Source organism: Rutilus rutilus (genome assembly GCF_951802725.1).
Source record: "Rutilus rutilus genome assembly, chromosome: 1".
In the NCBI taxonomy this organism is placed as follows: domain Eukaryota; kingdom Metazoa; phylum Chordata; class Actinopteri; order Cypriniformes; family Leuciscidae; genus Rutilus; species Rutilus rutilus.
The window spans coordinates 24,640,865-24,660,800 of record NC_140209.1 but is presented as its reverse complement, the minus strand read 5'-3'; the positions used below and the strand labels follow the sequence as shown (position 1 = coordinate 24,660,800).

The window sequence follows — 19,936 nt, the reverse complement described above, 5'->3', positions numbered from 1 at the left end:
AGAGTTGCCACATGGTAGGCTACCTGTCCCGAACAGTATTCATGAATTAAATGGTACAGCCAGTTCTGACTGACCATAATAAATGCAATTTTACCGCGTTCTGCCACGAGAGCGCGCACAAATGCAGACAGAGCCGTTTTGAGCGGATTTATCTGCTTTGCATTGAAGCGAATTTATAAATCTGTGTGTTTATGATTGTGTTTCACTGAGATAATTTTTATCACTATTATTTTCTTGTGTGAGAGAACATTAGCCTATTTCTTAACTGTTACATTTGGGCACTGTTCTGCAACCGCTAGCTGGTAATGGGCCAATCAGATTTAGTGTATGACACACCTTCACCAGGCCCCGCCCCTTTCTTTAATACCTACCTGTGAAGCGCGTGCAGACAGACTGACAGTGCTACTGAACCTACTGATGACCGGTGTGTGATCGCCACATCTTCTGTTTCTTTTCGTTATTATTATATTATTGTTTTATTACTTTTTATTTCGAAAGCTTAGTAATTACCCACCGAGGTCATTTGGGAATATTTTCCACCTTTGCAGCAACATTAATTGGAAACCCTATTTCCCAGAATGATGAACACCCGCCGCGGATCATAGACTAGAAGAGGTGAGCTGATCTTTATAACTCAGTAAGCTGTTGTTACTTTTTCTGGCTTAAAACATCACTCAGTCAAAACCAAATGAATGTGCACCTCACGTGGGAAGCGCGCGCATGAATGAGAGGCACGGTGCACACACTCATAGAATAATAAGCACCGCGTGAGTGAGTGAGTGTGTGTGTGTGTGTTGAGAGAAATAGTCAAGTGATGTTAGTTCGTGTGAAATTAAATAGATGCGGTCAGTAATTCATTCTCAGATCACTGGTGTTTTCAGAAGCTGGGCTGCTCTCAAGGACAAACTTACTGATCATCTCAAACAACATGGAGTTCTTGCTGGTAAGTCTGTGTTTTATTGCTTTTTGCAAACCTGTTATACAATAGTCAAAAGTTTAGACAGTGAATTTGTTTCTTATAATAAAATAAAAATAAAGCATTGCATTTGCTCGCAAAAGCATTCATGTATTTTATCTTACATCATTATTTCCATTACAAGAGTTTTGCGAGAGAACGCAGAGTTTCTCATGAGAACGCAACAGTTTTGAGAGCGAACAAAAAGTTTCTCAGATTAACAAAAAGTTTATCAGGGGAATGCAAGAGTTTTAAGAGCGAACAAAAAGGTTTCAGGGGAACACAAAGTTTATCAGGGGAACGCAATAGTTTTGTAAGCGAACAAAAGTTTATAAGATGAACTCAAAGTTTCTCGGGGGAACAAAAAGTTTCTCAGGTGAATGCAAAGTTTCTCAGATGAACGCAAAGTTTCTTGGATGAACGCAAATTATTCACAGATAAATGCAAAGTTTCTCAGGGGAACGCAAGAGTTTTAAGAGTGAACTTAAAGTTTCTCAGATGAACTTAAAGTTTCTCAGATGAACGCAAAGTTTCTCAGATGAACGCAAAGTTTCTCAGGGGAACGCAATAGTTTTGAGAGCGAACAAAAAGTTTCTCAGATGAACCGAAGAGTTTTAAGAGTGAACGAAAAGTTTCTCAGATGAACGCAAAGTTTCTCGGATGAACGAAAAGTTTCTCAGATGAACGCAAAGTTTCTTGGATGAACGCAAATTATTCACAGATAAATGCAAAGTTTCTCAGGGGAACGCAAGAGTTTTAAGAGTGAACTTAAAGTTTCTCAGATGAACTTAAAGTTTCTCAGATGAACGCAAAGTTTCTCAGATGAACGCAAAGTTTCTCAGGGGAACACAATAGTTTTGAGAGCGAACAAAAAGTTTCTCAGATGAACCGAAGAGTTTTGAGAGAGAACAAAAAGTTTCTCAGGGGAACGCAAGAGTTTTGAGAGCGAACGCAAAGTTTCCTGGATGAACGCAAAGTTTAGCGGATGAACGCAAAGTTTAACAGATGAACGCAAGAGTTTTGAGAGTGAACAATAATTTTATCAGATGAACGCAAAGTTTCTCGGATGAACGCAAAGTTTCTCGGATGAACACAAAGTTTCTTGGATGAATGCAAAGTTTCTTGGATGAACGCAAATTATTCACAGATAAATGCAAAGTTTCTCAGGGGAACGCAAGAGTTTTAAGAGTGAACTTAAAGTTTCTCAGATGAACTTAAAGTTTCTCAGATGAACGCAAAGTTTCTCAGATGAACGCAAAGTTTCTCAGGGGAACGCAACAGTTTTGAGAGCGAACAAAAAGTTTCTCAGATGAACCGAAGAGTTTTAAGAGTGAACGAAAAGTTTCTCAGATGAACGCAAAGGTTCTCGGATGAACGAAAAGTTTCTCAGATGAACGCAAAGTTTCTCAGATGAACGCAAAGTTTCTCAGGGGAACGCAACAGTTTTGAGAGCGAACAAAAAGTTTCTCAGATGAACCGAAGAGTTTTAAGAGTGAACGAAAAGTTTCTCAGATGAACGCAAAGGTTCTCGGATGAACGAAAAGTTTCTCAGATGAACGCAAAGTTTCTCAGATGAACGCAAAGTTTCTCAGGGGAACGCAATAGTTTTGAGAGCGAACAAAAAGTTTCTCAGATGAACCGAAGAGTTTTGAGAGAGAACAAAAAGTTTTTCAGGGGAACGCAAGAGTTTTGAGAGCGAACGCAAAGTTTCCTGGATGAACGCAAAGTTTAGCAGATGAACGCAAAGTTTAACAGATGAACGCAAGAGTTTTGAGAGTGAACGAAAAGTTTACCAGATGAACGCAAAGTTTCTTGGATGAACGCAAAGTTTCTCGGATAAACGCAAAGTTTCTCGGATGAACGCAAAGTTTCTTGGATGAACGCAAAGTTTCTCAAGGGGAACGCAAGAGTTTTGAGAGCGAACGCAAAGTTTCTCGGATGAACGCAAAGTTTCTCAGGGGAACGCAAGAGTTTTGAGAGCAAACGCAAAGTTTCTCAGATGAACAAAAAGTTTCTTGGATGAACGCAAATTTTCTCAGATGAACAAAAAGTTTCTTGGATGAACGCAAAGTTTCTTGGATGAACGCAAAGTTTAGCAGATGAACGCAAGAGTTTTGAGAGTGAACAGAAAGTTTCTCAGTTGAACGCAATAGTTTTGAGAGTGAACAAAAAGTTTCTCAGTTGAACGCAAATTTTCTCGGATGAACGCAAAGTTTCTCAGGTGAACCGAAGAGTTTTGAGAGAGAACAAAAAGTTTCTCAGGGGAACGCAAGAGTTTTGAGAACGAACTTAAAGTTTCTCAGATGAACGCAAAGTTTCTCAGATGAACGCAAAGTTTCTCAGGGGAACGCAATAGTTTTGAGAGCGAACAAAAAGTTTCTCAGATGAACCGAAGAGTTTTGAGAGTGAACGAAAAGTTTCTCAGATGAACGCAAAGGTTCTCGGATGAACGAAAAGTTTCTCAGATGAACGCAAAGTTTCTCAGATGAACGCAAAGTTTCTCAGGGGAACGCAATAGTTTTGAGAGCGAACAAAAAGTTTCTCAGATGAACCGAAGAGTTTTGAGAGAGAACAAAAAGTTTCTCAGGGGAACGCAAGAGTTTTGAGAGCGAACGCAAAGTTTCCTGGATGAACGCAAAGTTTAGCAGATGAACGCAAAGTTTAACAGATGAACGCAAGAGTTTTGAGAGTGAACGAAAAGTTTATCAGATGAACGCAAAGTTTCTTGGATGAACGCAAAGTTTATCAGATGAACGCAAAGTTTAGCGGATGAACGCAAAGTTTCTCGGATGAACGCAAAGTTTCTCGGATGAACTTAAAGTTTCTCAGATGAACGCAAAGTTTCTCAGATGAACGCAAAGTTTCTCAGGGGAACGCAATAGTTTTGAGAGCGAACAAAAAGTTTCTCAGATGAACCGAAGAGTTTTAAGAGTGAACGAAAAGTTTCTCAGATGAACGCAAAGGTTCTCGGATGAACGAAAAGTTTCTCAGATGAACGCAAAGTTTCTCAGATGAACGCAAAGTTTCTCAGGGGAACGCAACAGTTTTGAGAGCGAACAAAAAGTTTCTCAGATGAACCGAAGAGTTTTAAGAGTGAACGAAAAGTTTCTCAGATGAACGCAAAGGTTCTCGGATGAACGAAAAGTTTCTCAGATGAACGCAAAGTTTCTCAGATGAACGCAAAGTTTCTCAGGGGAACGCAATAGTTTTGAGAGCGAACAAAAAGTTTCTCAGATGAACCGAAGAGTTTTGAGAGAGAACAAAAAGTTTCTCACGGGAACGCAAGAGTTTTGAGAGCGAACGCAAAGTTTCCTGGATGAACGCAAAGTTTAGCAGATGAACGCAAAGTTTAACAGATGAACGCAAGAGTTTTGAGAGTTAACGAAAAGTTTACCAGATGAACGCAAAGTTTCTTGGATGAACGCAAAGTTTCTCGGATAAAGGCAAAGTTTCTCGGATGAACGCAAAGTTTCTTGGATGAACGCAAAGTTTCTCAAGGGGAACGCAAGAGTTTTGAGAGCGAACGCAAGAGTTTTGAGAGCGAACGCAAAGTTTCTCGGATGAACGCAAAGTTTCTTGAATGAATGCAAAGTTTCTCAGGGGAACGCAAGAGTTTTGAGAGCAAACGCAAAGTTTCTCAGATGAACGCAAAGTTTCTCAGATGAACAAAAAGTTTCTTGGATGAACGCAAAGTTTCTTGGATGAACACAAAGTTTCTCAGATGAACGCAAAGTTTAGCAGATGAACGCAAGAGTTTCTCGGATGAACGCAAAGTTTCTTGGATGAACGCAAAGTTTCTCAGATGAACGCAAAGTTTCTCAGGGGAACGCAATAGTTTTGAGAGTGAACAAAAAGTTTCTCAGATGAACGCAAAGTTTCTCAGAGGAATGCAATAGTTTTGAGAGTGAACAGAAAGTTTCTCAGTTGAACGCAATAGTTTTGAGAGTGAACAAAAAGTTTCTCAGTTGAACGCAAATTTTCTCGGATGAACGCAAAGTTTCTCAGGTGAACCGAAGAGTTTTGAGAGAGAACAAAAAGTTTCTCAGGGGAACGCAAGAGTTTTGAGAACGAACTTAAAGTTTCTCAGATGAACGCAAAGTTTCTCAGGGGAACGCAATAGTTTTGAGAGCGAACAAAAAGTTTCTCAGATGAACCGAAGAGTTTTAAGAGTGAACGAAAAGTTTCTCAGATGAACGCAATGGTTCTCGGATGAACGAAAGTTTCTCAGATGAGCGCAAAGTTTCTCAGATGAACGCAAAGTTTCTCAGGGGAACGCAATAGTTTTGAGAGCGAACAAAAAGTTTCTCAGATGAACCGAAGAGTTTTGAGAGAGAACAAAAAGTTTCTCGGATGAACGCAAGAGTTTTGAGAACGAACTTAAAGTTTCCTGGATGAACGCAAAGTTTAGCGGATGAACGCAAAGTTTCTCGGATGAACGCAAAGTTTCTCGGATGAACGCAAAGTTTCTCGGATGAACGCAAAGTTTCTTGGATGAACGCAAAGTTTCTCAGGGGAACGCAATAGTTTTGAGAGTGAACAAAAAGTTTCTCAGATGAACGCAAAGTTTCTCAGAGGAATGCAATAGTTTTGAGAGTGAACAGAAAGTTTCTCAGTTGAACGCAATAGTTTTGAGAGTGAACAAAAAGTTTCTCAGTTGAACGCAAATTTTCTCGGATGAACGCAAAGTTTCTCAGGTGAACCGAAGAGTTTTGAGAGAGAACAAAAAGTTTCTCAGGGGAACGCAAGAGTTTTGAGAACGAACTTAAAGTTTCTCAGATGAACGCAATAGTTTTGAGAGCGAACAAAAAGTTTCTCAGATGAACCGAAGAGTTTTAAGAGTGAACGAAAAGTTTCTCAGATGAACGCAATGGTTCTCGGATGAACGAAAAGTTTCTCAGATGAGCGCAAAGTTTCTCAGATGAACGCAAAGTTTCTCAGGGGAACGCAATAGTTTTGAGAGCGAACAAAAAGTTTCTCAGATGAACCGAAGAGTTTTGAGAGAGAACAAAAAGTTTCTCAGGGGAACGCAAGAGTTTTGAGAGCGAACGCAAAGTTTCCTGGATGAACGCAAAGTTTAGCAGATGAACGCAAAGTTTAGCGGATGAACGCAAAGTTTCTCGGATGAACGCAAAGTTTCTTGGATGAACGCAAAGTTTCTCAGGGGAACGCAAGAGTTTTGAGAGCGAACACAAAGTTTATCAAATGAACGCAAAGTTTCTTGGATGAACGCAAAGTTTAGCAGATGAACGCAAGAGTTTTGAGAGTGAACGAAAAGTTTATCAGATGAACGCAAAGTTTCTCGGATGAACGCAAAGTTTCTTGGATGAACGCAAAGTTTCTCAGGGGAACGTAATAGTTTTGAGAGCGAACAAAAAGTTTCTCAGTTGAACGCAAATTTTCTCGGATGAACGCAAAGTTTCTCAGGTGAACCGAAGAGTTTTGAGAGAGAACAAAAAGTTTCTCAGGGGAACGCAAGAGTTTTGAGAGCGAACGCAAAGTTTCTTGGATGAACGCAAAGTTTCTCGGATGAACGCAAAGTTTCTCAGATGAACGCAAAGTTTCTTGGATGAACGCAGAGTTTCTTGGATGAACGCAAAGTTTAGCAGATGAACGCAAGAGTTCTGAGAGCGAACGCAAAGTTTCTTGGATGAACGCAAGAGTTTTGAGAGCGAACGCAAAGTTTAGCGGATGAACTCAAAGTTTCTCAGGGGAACGCAAGAGTTTTGAGAGCGAACGCAAAGTTTCTCAGGGGAACGCAAGAGTTTTGAGAGCGAACGCAAAGTTTCTTGGATGAACGCCAAGTTTCTCGGATGAACGTAAAGTTTCTCAGATGAACGCAAAGTTTCTTGGATGAACTCAAAGTTTAGCAGATGAACGCAAGAGTTTTGAGAGCGAACATAAAGTTTCTCAGACCAACAAAAAGTTTCTCAGATCAACGTTCAAAGTTTCCCAGGGTAACGAAAAGTTTCTTTTTCTTGGATGAACGCAAAGTTTCTCAGGGGAACGCAAGAGTTTTGAGAGCGAACGAAAAGTTTATCAGATGTACGCAAAGTTTCACTGGGGAACGCAAGAGTTTCAAGAGCCAACGCAAAGTTTATCAGATGAACAAAATAGTTTTTTTAGCGAACGCAGTTTCTCACGACAATTCAAGTTTGCAAGAGAACATTGAAATCTATTGAAATTGAAATGTTTTTCTCATTCACATGCAACCTTCTACAGTATAATGTATGCAACAGAAAGTAGGCTATACACTACATAACGCAAAACTGGACATTCAGTTTAGTTGAAATGTGTAATTTTGTCTGTTCTGCAGTTTCCCTCTGAACTCTGACCTCTGACTCGATCCTGTCACATCAACTTGCCCTGTTTCTACAGGGTCATATCAGTCATGTTATCTGGTTAGTGATATGGCAGATACTTAGCTCTGACTGTGCCATATCACAGTAGCTGGAGGATTGTCACGTTTCAAACCATGGGGTTTAACATGTTCAGTGCATTTGATCATATATAGTGATTGTAATATGCAGTTAAAGGCCTGAACGGGCTGATTATACAGAGTTTGTTGTTGTTTACTTCAAGCGTTTGCAGACTGCCAATTTCTCTGTTAATCCTATGAAGGGGCGGGATTTAGCCAAGCCTCTCGTTTTTTGCATTCTGATTGGTCCGTGTGAAGCAGTCCTCTGAAAAGAGGTGGGGCTTGGTTAAATGGTAGACAGACACACAGGCGAGAAGCTTCAGTTAAAGTCTAGCAGAACTGAATCTTTGCTGGGTCATGCATTACATCATCACATTCATATCTTTCACTCATGAAATCCTTTCATTGATCGGTGTGTCTATGATGGCCAAAATACACCACAGCTAAAACTAATGTGTAACAGTGTTTTTTTTTTATTATATATCTTCCATTTAAATTTATATATATATATATATATATATATATATATATATATATATATATATATATATATATATATATATATATATAATATAATATAAACATCTCTATATGTTATATAAAATATGTATTATTTGATTACTTCTTTTCATAAAATGTAAAACAAGTAAATTGAGAAATATTGACTAGCTGATTTTATTTTTATTTATTTTTATTTCAAGTAGCAAACATTTTTATTGCTTAAGTTTAGTATAACTAATATACTATTATAGTTTTTATTAATATTTTGAATAATTTTTTTGCTATTTTCCATTTTTACATATTTATATATTCTATTTTTATAAACACACATTTTTATTTTTTTTTACCATAATCAGAATTATTTAAAATGATATGATCAGAGCAGTTTTTGACTGACTGTTTATGCCTGTTGAACCCTGTTTCAGGCTCATCCGGCCCTGAAGGCGTTCATGTGTGGGTCTCTGAGCGGGACATGCTCCACGCTGCTCTTCCAGCCCCTGGACCTGCTGAAGACGCGCCTGCAGACGCTACAGCCCGGGTCAGTGCACACATGGGATGGGGTCGAGGACCGCTTCAGTCTGGCTGAAGGAAGTGTGACTGAACTGTGTTCTGTGCTTCAGGTCGGGTCGGGTCGGCATGGTGGAGGTGTTTGTGAGTGTCCTGCGGACCGAGAAGCTCCTGGGACTGTGGAGAGGCGTCTCACCTGTGAGTGTCACACTCATCCGAGACGATACTTCTGTTTGTTTGTGTGGTTATATCCTAGGGCTGCACGATTAATCGCAATTTACATGTAATCGCACTTAAACCGATTTGGCTTATCGCAATTATGAAATCGCAAAGGCTGTGATTATTTTTTATGCGCAGCTTGTCAGTGACGTACGGCTCTGTAAACGCTGCTCCATCTGGAAGCACTGAGTTTGAGTCTCTTATAACGTGCATTTGAAAAAGCAACACGCGTCAAACATCTTTCCAAACATGAGAAGCATTTATGAACCTCTTGTTCAACAAAAGACAACATTTAATAACATGCTTTTACTCCAAACTCACTTCATAACGAGAGCTGAGCTCCTCCTTCTGTGAGGCTTCCTACACAGTTAGGCAGTCGTGTGTTTATTAGTCATGTTTAATCAAAGCGCTTCAATCTTCTGTTTATTCAGATACAGCAATAGGGGTTTCCTGGAATGATGTGTGTTATCTTACTTCTGCGGCGGGGCATATTTGGCGTGTGTGTGAGACGCCCTCTAGTGTTCAGATGTATATGTGGTGTGTGTGTGTGTGTGTGTGTGTGTGTGAGATGCCCTCTGGTGTTCAGATGGATATGTAGTGTGTGTGTTTGTGTTTGTGTGTATGTGTGTGTGTGTGTGAGATGCCCTCTGGTGTTCAGATGGAGAGGCATTTACTACCGATCAGCCGTTCTGCACTGACAAACTGGGTATAAAATAATCGCAGCCTTTTGCCAAATCGCGTGCGGTTTCATTGCGATTAATTGTGCAACCCTATTATATTCTCTGTTTCTCTCTCCACAGTCGTTTGTGCGCTGTATTCCAGGAGTCGGGATCTACTTCAGCACGTATTTCACACTAAAGCAGCGTTTTTCTGCTGACGGGGCCCCGGGGCCCCTGCATTCAGTGCTGCTGGGAGCCGGAGCCAGATGTGTGGCCGGCGTCTGCATGCTGCCCGTCACTGTCATCAAAACACGCTTCGAGGTGTGTGTGTGTGTGTGTACACACATACATTATGTGTGTAGATAAATCAATACACTAGCATTCAAAATGTGCATTTTTATTTGTAAAAATTATTTTTATTCAGCAAGGATGCATTAAGTTGATCAAAAGTGACAGTAAACACATTTATAATGTTACAAAAGATTGCGGTTTCAAATAAATGCTGTTCTTTTGAACTTTCCTTTCGTCAAAGAATGCTGAAACATAAAATGTAACAGTTTCCACAAAAATATGATCTGTTTTCAACATTGATAATAATAATGAATGTTTCTTGATCATTAAATCATCATTTTAGAATGATTTCTGAAGGATCATGTGACACTGAAGACTGGAGTAATGATGCTGAAAATTCAGCTTTGATCACAGGAATAAATTAGTTTACTCTATATTCACATAGAAAACAGCTATTTTAAATTGTAATAATATTTGAGTGTTTTACTGTATTTTGATCAAATAAATGCAGCCTTGTTGAGCAGAAGAGACTTCCTTAAAAAACATTCAAATATCTTACTAACTCTTGAACACTAATGTAGATTGGCCTCATGAGAGAGTGTGAAACCATGATGTGTGTGTGTGTGTGTGTTTCAGAGTGGTCGCTATCAGTACAGCAGTGTGTCAGGAGCGCTGCGGTCCGTGTGCCGGACGGAGGGACCCAAGGCCCTGTTCTCCGGTCTGACGGCCACACTGCTCAGAGACGCACCGTTCTCCGGGATATACGTCATGATCTACAGCCAGGCCAAATACTCACTGCCACCAGGTCTGAACACACACTGTGATAGAGAGTGTGATATACACTACATGTACTTCAACTATGTGTTTGATTCAATAGAATTTTAGCAGCTTTAAAGGGTTCATTTTACCAAGAAACATCTGGCTCATAATTATTTTATAGAAAGAAAGTTAGGATTTAAAAAACAAAATTTGTACTGGAACATCCGTGTCATGGGAGGAAATATTATATTATTAGTTTGTTCACAAAACAATTTTTTGCAAGCAAACGTGACTTTCTCAGGGGAACTAATTATTATTATAACGGAATAATTTTAACGCAATCATTTTGTTATTATTTTGTTTGTTAAAAAATGCAAAATTTCTAGCTGATCTTAAAAGTCTTACGAATTTTTCAGTGGAACGCAAGTTTTGTGAACAAATGCAACGTTTCTCAGGGGAAAGCAAAAAAAATCACAAGCAAATGCAACGTTTCTCGTGAATAAAGCAATTGAAAAGATAATTATCTTACTAATAATCTCGCAATTCGGATTTTTTTGCAATTGGGAGTTTATACATCACAATTCTGATTTCTTTTCTCGCAATTGCCAGTTTATGTCTCACAATTCAGACTTTTTTCTCGCAATTCTGACTTTTTACTTGCAATTGCGAGATATCTCACAATTCTAACTTTTTTTTCTTGCAATTATGGCTTTTTTTGCAAATGGGAGTTTATACATCACAATTCTGATTTCTTTTCTCGCAATTGCCAGTTTATGTCTCACAATTCAGACTTTTTTCTCGCAATTCTGACTTTTTACTTGCAATTGCGAGATATCTCACAATTCTAACTTTTTTTTCTTGCAATTATGGCTTTTTTTGCAAATGGGAGTTTATATATCGCAATTCTGATTTGTTTTCTCAGAACTGTGAGATATAAACACGCAATTGTTGCAAAATATCTCGAAGGAACGCAGAAGTTTTGCGAATAAATGCAATGTTTCTCAGGGGAACGAAAAAAAAATCGCAAGCAAATGCAACGTTTCTCAGGAGAATAAAGCAATTTAAAAGATAATTGCAATTTATCTCGCAATTCAGATTTTTTTTTCTTGCAACTGCCAGTTTATGTCTAGCAATTCAGATTTATTTATTTTTTTCGCGATTTTGACTTTTTGCTTGCAATTGCGAGTTTATATCTTGCAATTCTGTCTTTTTCTCGCAATTCTGGCTTTTTTTCATAATTCTGACTTTTTTTTCTCGCAATTTTCTGGCTTTTTTCTCGCAATTCTGACTTTTTTCTTGCAATTCTGACTTTTTTTGCAAATGGGAGTTTATATATCGCAATTCTGATTTCTTTTCTCGCTATTTCCAGTTTATGTCTCACAATTATGACTTTTTTCTCGCAATTATGACTTTTTATTTGCAATTATGACTTTTTTTCTCGCAATTCTGGCTTTTTTCTCGCAATTCTGACTTTTTTTTTGCAATTGGGAGTTTATCTATCGCAATTCTGATTTCTTTTCTCAGATATAAACACGCAATTGTTGCAAAATATCTCGAAGGAACGCAGAAGTTTTGTGAGCAAATGCAAAATTGTTACGAGTGAATGCAGTTCCCCGGAGGAACACAAGTTTTGCAAGCGAATGCAACATGTCTCACGGGAACACCAAAATTTTGCGATTTCCCGCAAAGTTTCTCATAGGAAAGCAAAGATTTTGCAAGTAAACAAAAAAGAAATACAGTGTTTCCTCCCATCTCATATTTTTTCCATCCCCTTGTCCTTTTGGGACATTTTTTTTCTCAGAGCCTTGAGAGGTTTGGTGTGATAACAGGTAACAGGAATATTGCTCATGATGTGGAAATGTTTCTCCATATGAGATAAGAGAGCTGTCCAGTCATTCCTTCATTGTGTAACAGACTGCACTGATAAACTCTGTTACTCTCTCAGAGATCAGTCAGTCGTCTTACGCGCCGCTGGCTAACTTCAGCTGTGGGGTTCTGGCCGGCGTCCTGGCCTCCGTCGTGACCCAGCCGGCGGATGTGGTGAAAACTCATGTTCAAGTGAGTCCAGACGTCTTCAGCAGGACGTCAGATGTGCTGCGATACATTTACAAGGTAACAGGTGCTCGTCTCCCAACATGCACCTCTCTCTGCTGCCTCAGACTGGCACTCGGCTTCTATGAGAGGCTGTATATTACTTTGATTTAACCATGATTGAGGGGTTTTATAGACATGATGCAAGGCAGATATTACTGTAATATAGTGCAATAATAATCATTAGATAGATTAGTCATTACAAGCTAGAACTGAATCTGATTGTGCTCATACAGGTTTCCCCAAACACTTCTGCCATCGGCTAGTAGTTCCCTGCTCTGTTTTTGACGCTTAAATAAACATTTCTGTTTGAATCTTAAAAATTACACTCTTCACCATTTGAATCTGCGTTCCTCATAATTCCACAGATACCAAAAATATAGAAAAAAAAGTCTGTAGATTCTGTGTGAGCCTCTTGAATGTGATATTTTTTAAATGATTTCACAGGTTTGTCGTCTATATACATTATGTATATATTACCGATATATCGGCAAAACCGATGAATCGGTCGACCTCTAGTGTAAATCCACTTCCACTAATATTTTTTTTTTTATTAAGCTGAATACTAAAATTATGTTCCTAAAACTAAAATGACGAAAAACTGAAATAATAATAACAAAAAAGGCATATAAATATATAGTTTAAAAATTAAAAGCTTATTAAAATGACAAACACACACAACAAAATTACTATACCTAAAATATTCAAATAAAACTAATTGAAGTGATGCCTCTGTCTGTCTGTCTGTCAGGATCAGGGGTTGGTGGGGTTTTTCCGCGGTGCGGTTCCTCGCTCTCTGAGGAGAACCATGATGGCGGCGATGGCCTGGACGGTGTACGAGCAGCTGATGGCTCAGATGGGCCTCCAGTCCTGAGAGCGATCGAACACATCACAGCCTGATCGAGATCTTCACACGGGACGTCTGATGTTTCAGTGTTTGACTCTGAGGTCCTACATGGTGAGGATCATGTGGGTCCAGAGAAATTGAGCTGTTTGATCATCACAAACTGCTTTGATTCTCAATCACAGTGAACTGAAGCCAGAAACGTTTTGAACACCGATATTGAGCTTTGAAACGCACTTTTATATGTCAGCTCAGCTTGTCTTGTCTGTTTTTGAGTAAATTACGCTGCTTCTAACATTTTTATACAGTGTCGCTTCATGAGCTGCTTTAAGACAGTCATAATCTGTTTTATTTTATAGTCTTATGTTGCAGGTTATGATTGCCAGGTTAACTTGATATGTTGTTTAAATCAAATTATTATTATTAAAGCCAACATGAAACAGAATTTGTGATCATTTTTCTTCCCTATTGTGATGTATATCCAAGTGCAACGGCTTCTGCGAGAACCATAGACAGTATATAAACTGGAAACAGCGACCCCATTGGTTTCAACGGAGAGAAGTGAAGCAAATTAGAAGCTTTCACTTCCTGATGGCTGAGCGTACTGCGCAGACTCAAACTGAGCTTAAAGCAGCACTCAGTAGCTTCGGGATTTCTACGCTGTATTCTCGCTTTTTGTTCGCAGGTTTCTCTCTAGAGCTCCCCCCACAGCTTCGGAATAGATATTTGACAACACTGTTGTAAAAACTCGTTGGCGATTCTCAGACACCAGAGGCTAGCAGATCAACGACATCAAAGCAGATGGGATATTCTTTAAAACGTCTTCTTCATTCGGGTTCGAACAGCGTGAGGGAGCGCAATAGTGACAGCATTTTAGCAGATTTCTTTTGGCCGTAAAGCAGTTGTTTACATCGCGAGACCTGATATCACGCGATACTTCCTGACGCGGCTGCCGGCGGCCCGCCGTCTCAAAGTTGCAAGTGCGTATTTTCCGCTCACGGGCACCAGGAGGGGTGCGAAACGACCACCATTCAACCCGAAATAAGTATTATAACCATTCCAGTGACTCCGAAGCTGTTCAGTTAAGGTAAAAAAGTTACTTAGTTCACCTTTAACGACGTGGATGTGACGTGAGCAGCCTGCCTGACAATTGTAAGTTTTCTAGTAGCTGTGCCAAACGAAATCTGAACCATTCCCTTCCGAATCTCGCAGAGACGGAGAGCGTGAGTAGGAGCTGTCCATGAGCTAGGAGCAGGTGCAACGTCATGACTCTCTATGGGCTTCTCCCTTGACTTTATCGGACTTTATGCCTCCACGTCCCCCCGATTGACTGCGAGCTTCTCCTCCTGTCTATACGGTAATTTCCAGAGAGTCGCGTGGTTATGACGCAATCGTTAGCCTACTTTTACAAAAACTGCTGCGGGGCCATAACGGAAGCTACAAGGTAATGGAGCCTTTTATACATTGTCGTGTTTCTTTAGAAATAAATAATGGACAAATGGAGTCTTTAAACACCTCAGATGTAAAGTTATTCGCTGTCAAAGTGACGCCAAAATGAATGGGAGTCAATGGGATGCTAACAGCAGGTGAAGGCTTGTTAGCCAATGGCGGCTTCCGGGGGTGGTACGGAAAACGAGCGCTCGATTACCCCCCTGGCGAGAACAAATGTAGGGAGGGGCTTCTTCGCTTCCCTCCATTCACACAATCCCTCCTTATTTATGTAAATGTAAAGTACCCTCATTCAAAAGTGTCAGCCCAGATCCAGCCCAAATCTAGCACATGTGGAATGCATCTGGGCCAACAATATATGTTTCTGTCTGGGGCAGATCGCTCAAACTGGCTATAGGAGACTGGGAAATCGACATGCCTTTCCTAAACTCGTCTGCCAGTTCAACCTGTCACAAATGTTTCTGTAATGATCAACCTGTGAGGTAAATTGAGTTTTTCCAGCTCAATCTGTATTTTTCTGATATGAACGAGGGTCATCCGCAGAAACGAAGCCTTTCTGAATGAGGGGCGCTGATAAGACCGATGACCTCAAACGAGTCTCTTACGCAAACGAGTCAAAGGAAAGAACACCATTACAAGACAACAGACACATGCTGATCTGGACAATCATTACATGACAGGCTGAAAAAAAAGTGAAATGCTTTACATTTGGCTCTGACAAATATGCCACTGCAATGATTTATATTTTTACCACTTGGATGGTTTATATAGTTTGTTTCTGATATAATAATTTTACCAGAACATTTCCACAATTTTTTTTTTTTTTTTGTATGTTAGAGTTAGGACCTATTTTATGTTATTTTTTACAGTCTATGGTTAGGACATTGAAAAAAGAAAATTGAAAGAGGCTTTTAGGGTCTTTTATTTTAAATAAAAAGTTATTTATTCAGAATCTTTGTTATTTCATGTCTATTTTAATTATTACTACCACAGTTTTACTGCTGCAACAATAATAATGGAATTGTGGAGAAAATTAATAATATCATTTTTGTGTAAGTAAACATCTAGTTGTCTATGAAATACTGTACAGCTAATTTTATTATTATTTTTAGTTGTTTTAATTTTACATTTTAACCCAGTTAAATTAGGGACGTGATGATCGTGCTCTCGTTTCATCCTGATTAGCCGATACTTTATGGCAAGCCGTTTTAACTTTTATTCATTTCCAGGATATGAATCCTTGATATCAACAATTAAATTTTCACTAGTTAAAATAATAATTCTTGATATCAGGAATAATGTTTCTACTAGTAACAATGGCAATTTTTGATATCAGGAATTACATTTCCACTAGTAAAAATGTTCATTCTTGATATCAACAACTGAATTTTAACTAGTAAAAACTATAATTCTTGATATTAACAATTGAATTTCAACTAGTAAAAACTATAATTCTTGATATTAACAATTTATATCCTGGGAATGGCAATAGGCAAGCCGTTTTGACTTTTAATCATTCGCAGGATACGAATTTTTGATATCAACAACTACATTATCACTAGTTAAAATGATAGTTATTGATATCAGGAATTAGATTTCTACTAGTAACAATGGCAATTTTTGATATCAGGAATTACATTTCCACTAGTAACAATGCTAATTGTTGATATCAGCATTTACATTTTCACTAGTTAAAATGATAATTCTTGATATCAACAATTGAATTTCAACTAGTAAAAACTATAATTCTTGATATCTGTAATTGTATTTTCACTAGTGAAATGTCACCATAGGCTGCCATTCAAAATCAATTGTTGATATCAAGAATTGATTTCTTACTAGTTAAAATTCCAGTTTCACATATCAGAAATACAATTCTTACTAGTAAAAACATTTATTTTTGATATCAAGAATTCAATTGTCACTAGTTGAAATGTCTATTCTTGATATCAACAATTGAATTGCTACTAGTAACAATGTTCATTTTTGATATCAAGAATTCCATTTTCACTAGTGACAATATTAATTTCTGATATCATGAATGTGATTGTTACTAGTAAGAAAGCCATTTTAGATATCTGAAATTATATTGATATCAGAAAAACATTTTCAGATATCAAAAATGAAATTTTTTACTAGTAGCAATTCAATTGTTGATATCAAGAATAGACATTTCAACTAGTGACAATTGAATTCTTGATATCAGGAATTTGCATTTTTACTAGTAACAATGTAATTCTTGATATCAACAATTCAATTCTTGATATCAACAATTCAATTCTTGATATCAACAATTGATTTTGAATGGCAGCCTATGGTGAGATTTCACTAGTGAAAATACAATTGTTGATATCAACAATTAAATTGTTGATATCAACAATTACATTTTTGATATCAACAATTACATTTTTGATATCAACAATTACATTTTTGATATCAAGAATTGAATTGTTGATATCAATAATTTAATTGTTGATATCAACAATTTAATTGTTGATATCAAGAATTTAATTGTTGATATCAAGAATTTAATTGTTGATATCAACAATTCATATCCTACATGTGTTTTAAATGTTAAAAGGGCAACAAAACTATTACAGATATCAAAAATGTATTTCTTACTAGTTAAAATTCTGAATACACATATCAGAAATACAATTCTTACTAGTAAAAACCTTTATTTTTGATATCAAGAATTCAGTTGTCACTAGTTGAAATGTCTATTCTTGATATCAACAATTGAATTGCTACTAGTAACAATGTTCATTTTTGATATCAATAATTCCATTTTCACTAGTGACAATGTTAATTTCTGATATCATGAATGTGATTGTTACTAGTAAGAAAGCCATTTTAGATATCTGAAATAATATTGATATCAGAAATACATTTTCAGATATCAAAAATGAAAATTTTTACTAGTAGCAATTCAATTGTTGATATCAATAATATATATTTCAACTAGTGACAATTGAATTATTGATATCAGTAATTCACATTTTTACTAGTAACAATGTAATTCTTGATATCAAAAATGTAATTCTTGATATCAACAATTCAATTCTTGATATCAACAATTGATTTTGAATGGCAGCCTATGGTGAGATTTCACTAGTGAAAATATAATTACAGATATCAAGAATTCAATTGTTGATATCAAGAATTACATTTTTGATATCAAGAATTAAATTGTTGATATCAAGAATTCAATTGTTGATATCAAAAATTAAATTGTTGATATCAAGAATTACATTTTTGATATCAAAAAATGTAATTGTTGATATCAAAAATGTAATTGTTGATATCAACAATTCATATCCCGGAAATGAATAAAAGTTAAAACGGCTTGCCATAGATACTTTAACCTATTGATAACACACACACACACACACACACACACACTCACACACACACAGAGCGCACATTATCGTCCTAGTTTTCCGTTCATTTTCACTTTCACTGCTTCTCTTATTGAGGTTTGTTCATGTCTCCATATAAAATAAACGTTAATTAAAAACATTCAAACATGTTTGTTCGCTGTGTAAACATTCGTGACTCCGACATCGAGGACAGTAAGTCTCAAAGCAAACAGAAGTTGCGACAGAATGTACAACAGAGTTCAACCGAGAAGTCTCTCCGCGTCTCGCCATTGTCTTAATATGGTCTTTGTCTTAATATGGACAATCCATCCCGTGTGTCTTAATATGGTCACAACAGTGCCGTCTAGTGTAGAGGACAGAAAACACAGTACAGCGACTCATAGAAACCACAACACTGAGAACAAGCGCCATCCAGAGGCGAGGAAAACACAGTAGGCTACAGCAGAACACAAGGAAGAAGAACTTCATTAGTTTGCTTATTATAGCCACATTATTATCCAAAGTCATTCTTCACCAAGTTTCCGATAACGTGAGGGTAAATATAGATGAGCATTCACTACACATTTTGCTGCACATGTTTATAACGCACACAATGTTTCATGGCAGTGTTACTGGGACATTTGTGTAGTTTTTTTTCTTCTTCTTTTTCTTTTCTTAACTTAAAGACATCTCTAACATCTTGACCAACAGGTTTCTGAAAGCTCACTGCTTCTGCTATCTTGATCATTAGTATGAATATATTTCAGATTTTAAGATTGTTTTAAGTTCATTTTTTCCTGTGAGCTCACTCTTATTAAAATAAAAATAAAAAATTCATTCAAAATATCTGTTTCTACTGATACACTGTAAAAAAAAAACCCGTAAAAAAACGGTAATTTTCTGGCAGCTGGGGCGCCAGAAAATTCCTGTTAAAAAACGAAAAAATACTGTAAAAAAATGGTCTTTCTTCCCGTTGTTTTTACGGAAAAAAACTGTATATTTAACATTGGATTTCGGTAATATGATATAATGTTAATTTACCATCCTATTGAAGTATTAATATCTGTTTTTTACACTGATAACCACCAATCACAGCAGTGATGAGAGTTACATGATCAATCAAAGCTCAACATAAGCAGTTCTTCCACAAGAGAGTTAATAATAATATATATAGAAGCTGCACAGTGTCATTCACACAAACATTAAACACCATCATGGTAACACATGAAATTTTAAAAATGCAATAAACATTAATTTAACAACATTAAATGTAACATAAACCCCTAATGTACATAACTGATTAGAAAAAACGAAGAAAACTATGAAGAAACAAACATAGTTATTTCAACAAAAATACATCAAATGTGAAGTGTCACAGGGAATTGTGGGAATGTCAATTTACGGTTTTTCACTGTAAATGATACAATGAGTTGTTTTTTCACTTTCAAAAACTGTAAATTTAACGGTATGTTACAGTAAAATTACATTAAATGTACCGTTAGATCTATCACAGTTATTTACCGTATATAGTACGGAAACTTTCTGTTAACCAATTAACAGTTTTTCACTGTAGCATTTTTACAGTCTTTTACCGTTAAAATTACGATAATTTTTTACAGTGTAGGACTATACAGATTGTAACACTGTAGGCCCTATATATGACATAGATTCAGCTCATCTAGAACATTCTCAGTTTTGTATTGCCAAGAAAATAGAATATTGTAATTCAAAATAAACACCATGTGTTTAGGTTTTGCTCGAAAGAAAACAGTAGCCTATAAACTGCGTAGTTTCATTTAATGTAGATCAGGTGACTTCACAGAAAGCAGAAAGTGTGATTCGGATCAGTGAACGCTCCAAATACTTTCAGCTCGATTGACGGATTGT

At 37.3% G+C, this 19,936-nt stretch overlaps 1 protein-coding gene across 1 annotated transcript; it reads left to right on the top strand.

Annotated features, from left to right (window-relative positions):
• The first annotated feature begins 390 nt into the window (after window positions 1-390).
• Window positions 391-13,295, top strand: slc25a38a (solute carrier family 25 member 38a). The gene is made up of 8 exons (XM_084430035.1): window positions 391-615; window positions 882-943; window positions 8,297-8,409; window positions 8,492-8,576; window positions 9,398-9,577; window positions 10,184-10,352; window positions 12,252-12,418; window positions 13,149-13,295. The coding sequence occupies exons 2-8, from the start codon at window positions 929-931 to the stop codon at window positions 13,269-13,271; spliced, it is 852 nt and encodes a 283-aa protein (XP_084286161.1). The 5' UTR covers window positions 391-615; window positions 882-928; the 3' UTR covers window positions 13,272-13,295.
• Window positions 13,296-19,936: the final 6,641 nt, after the last annotated feature.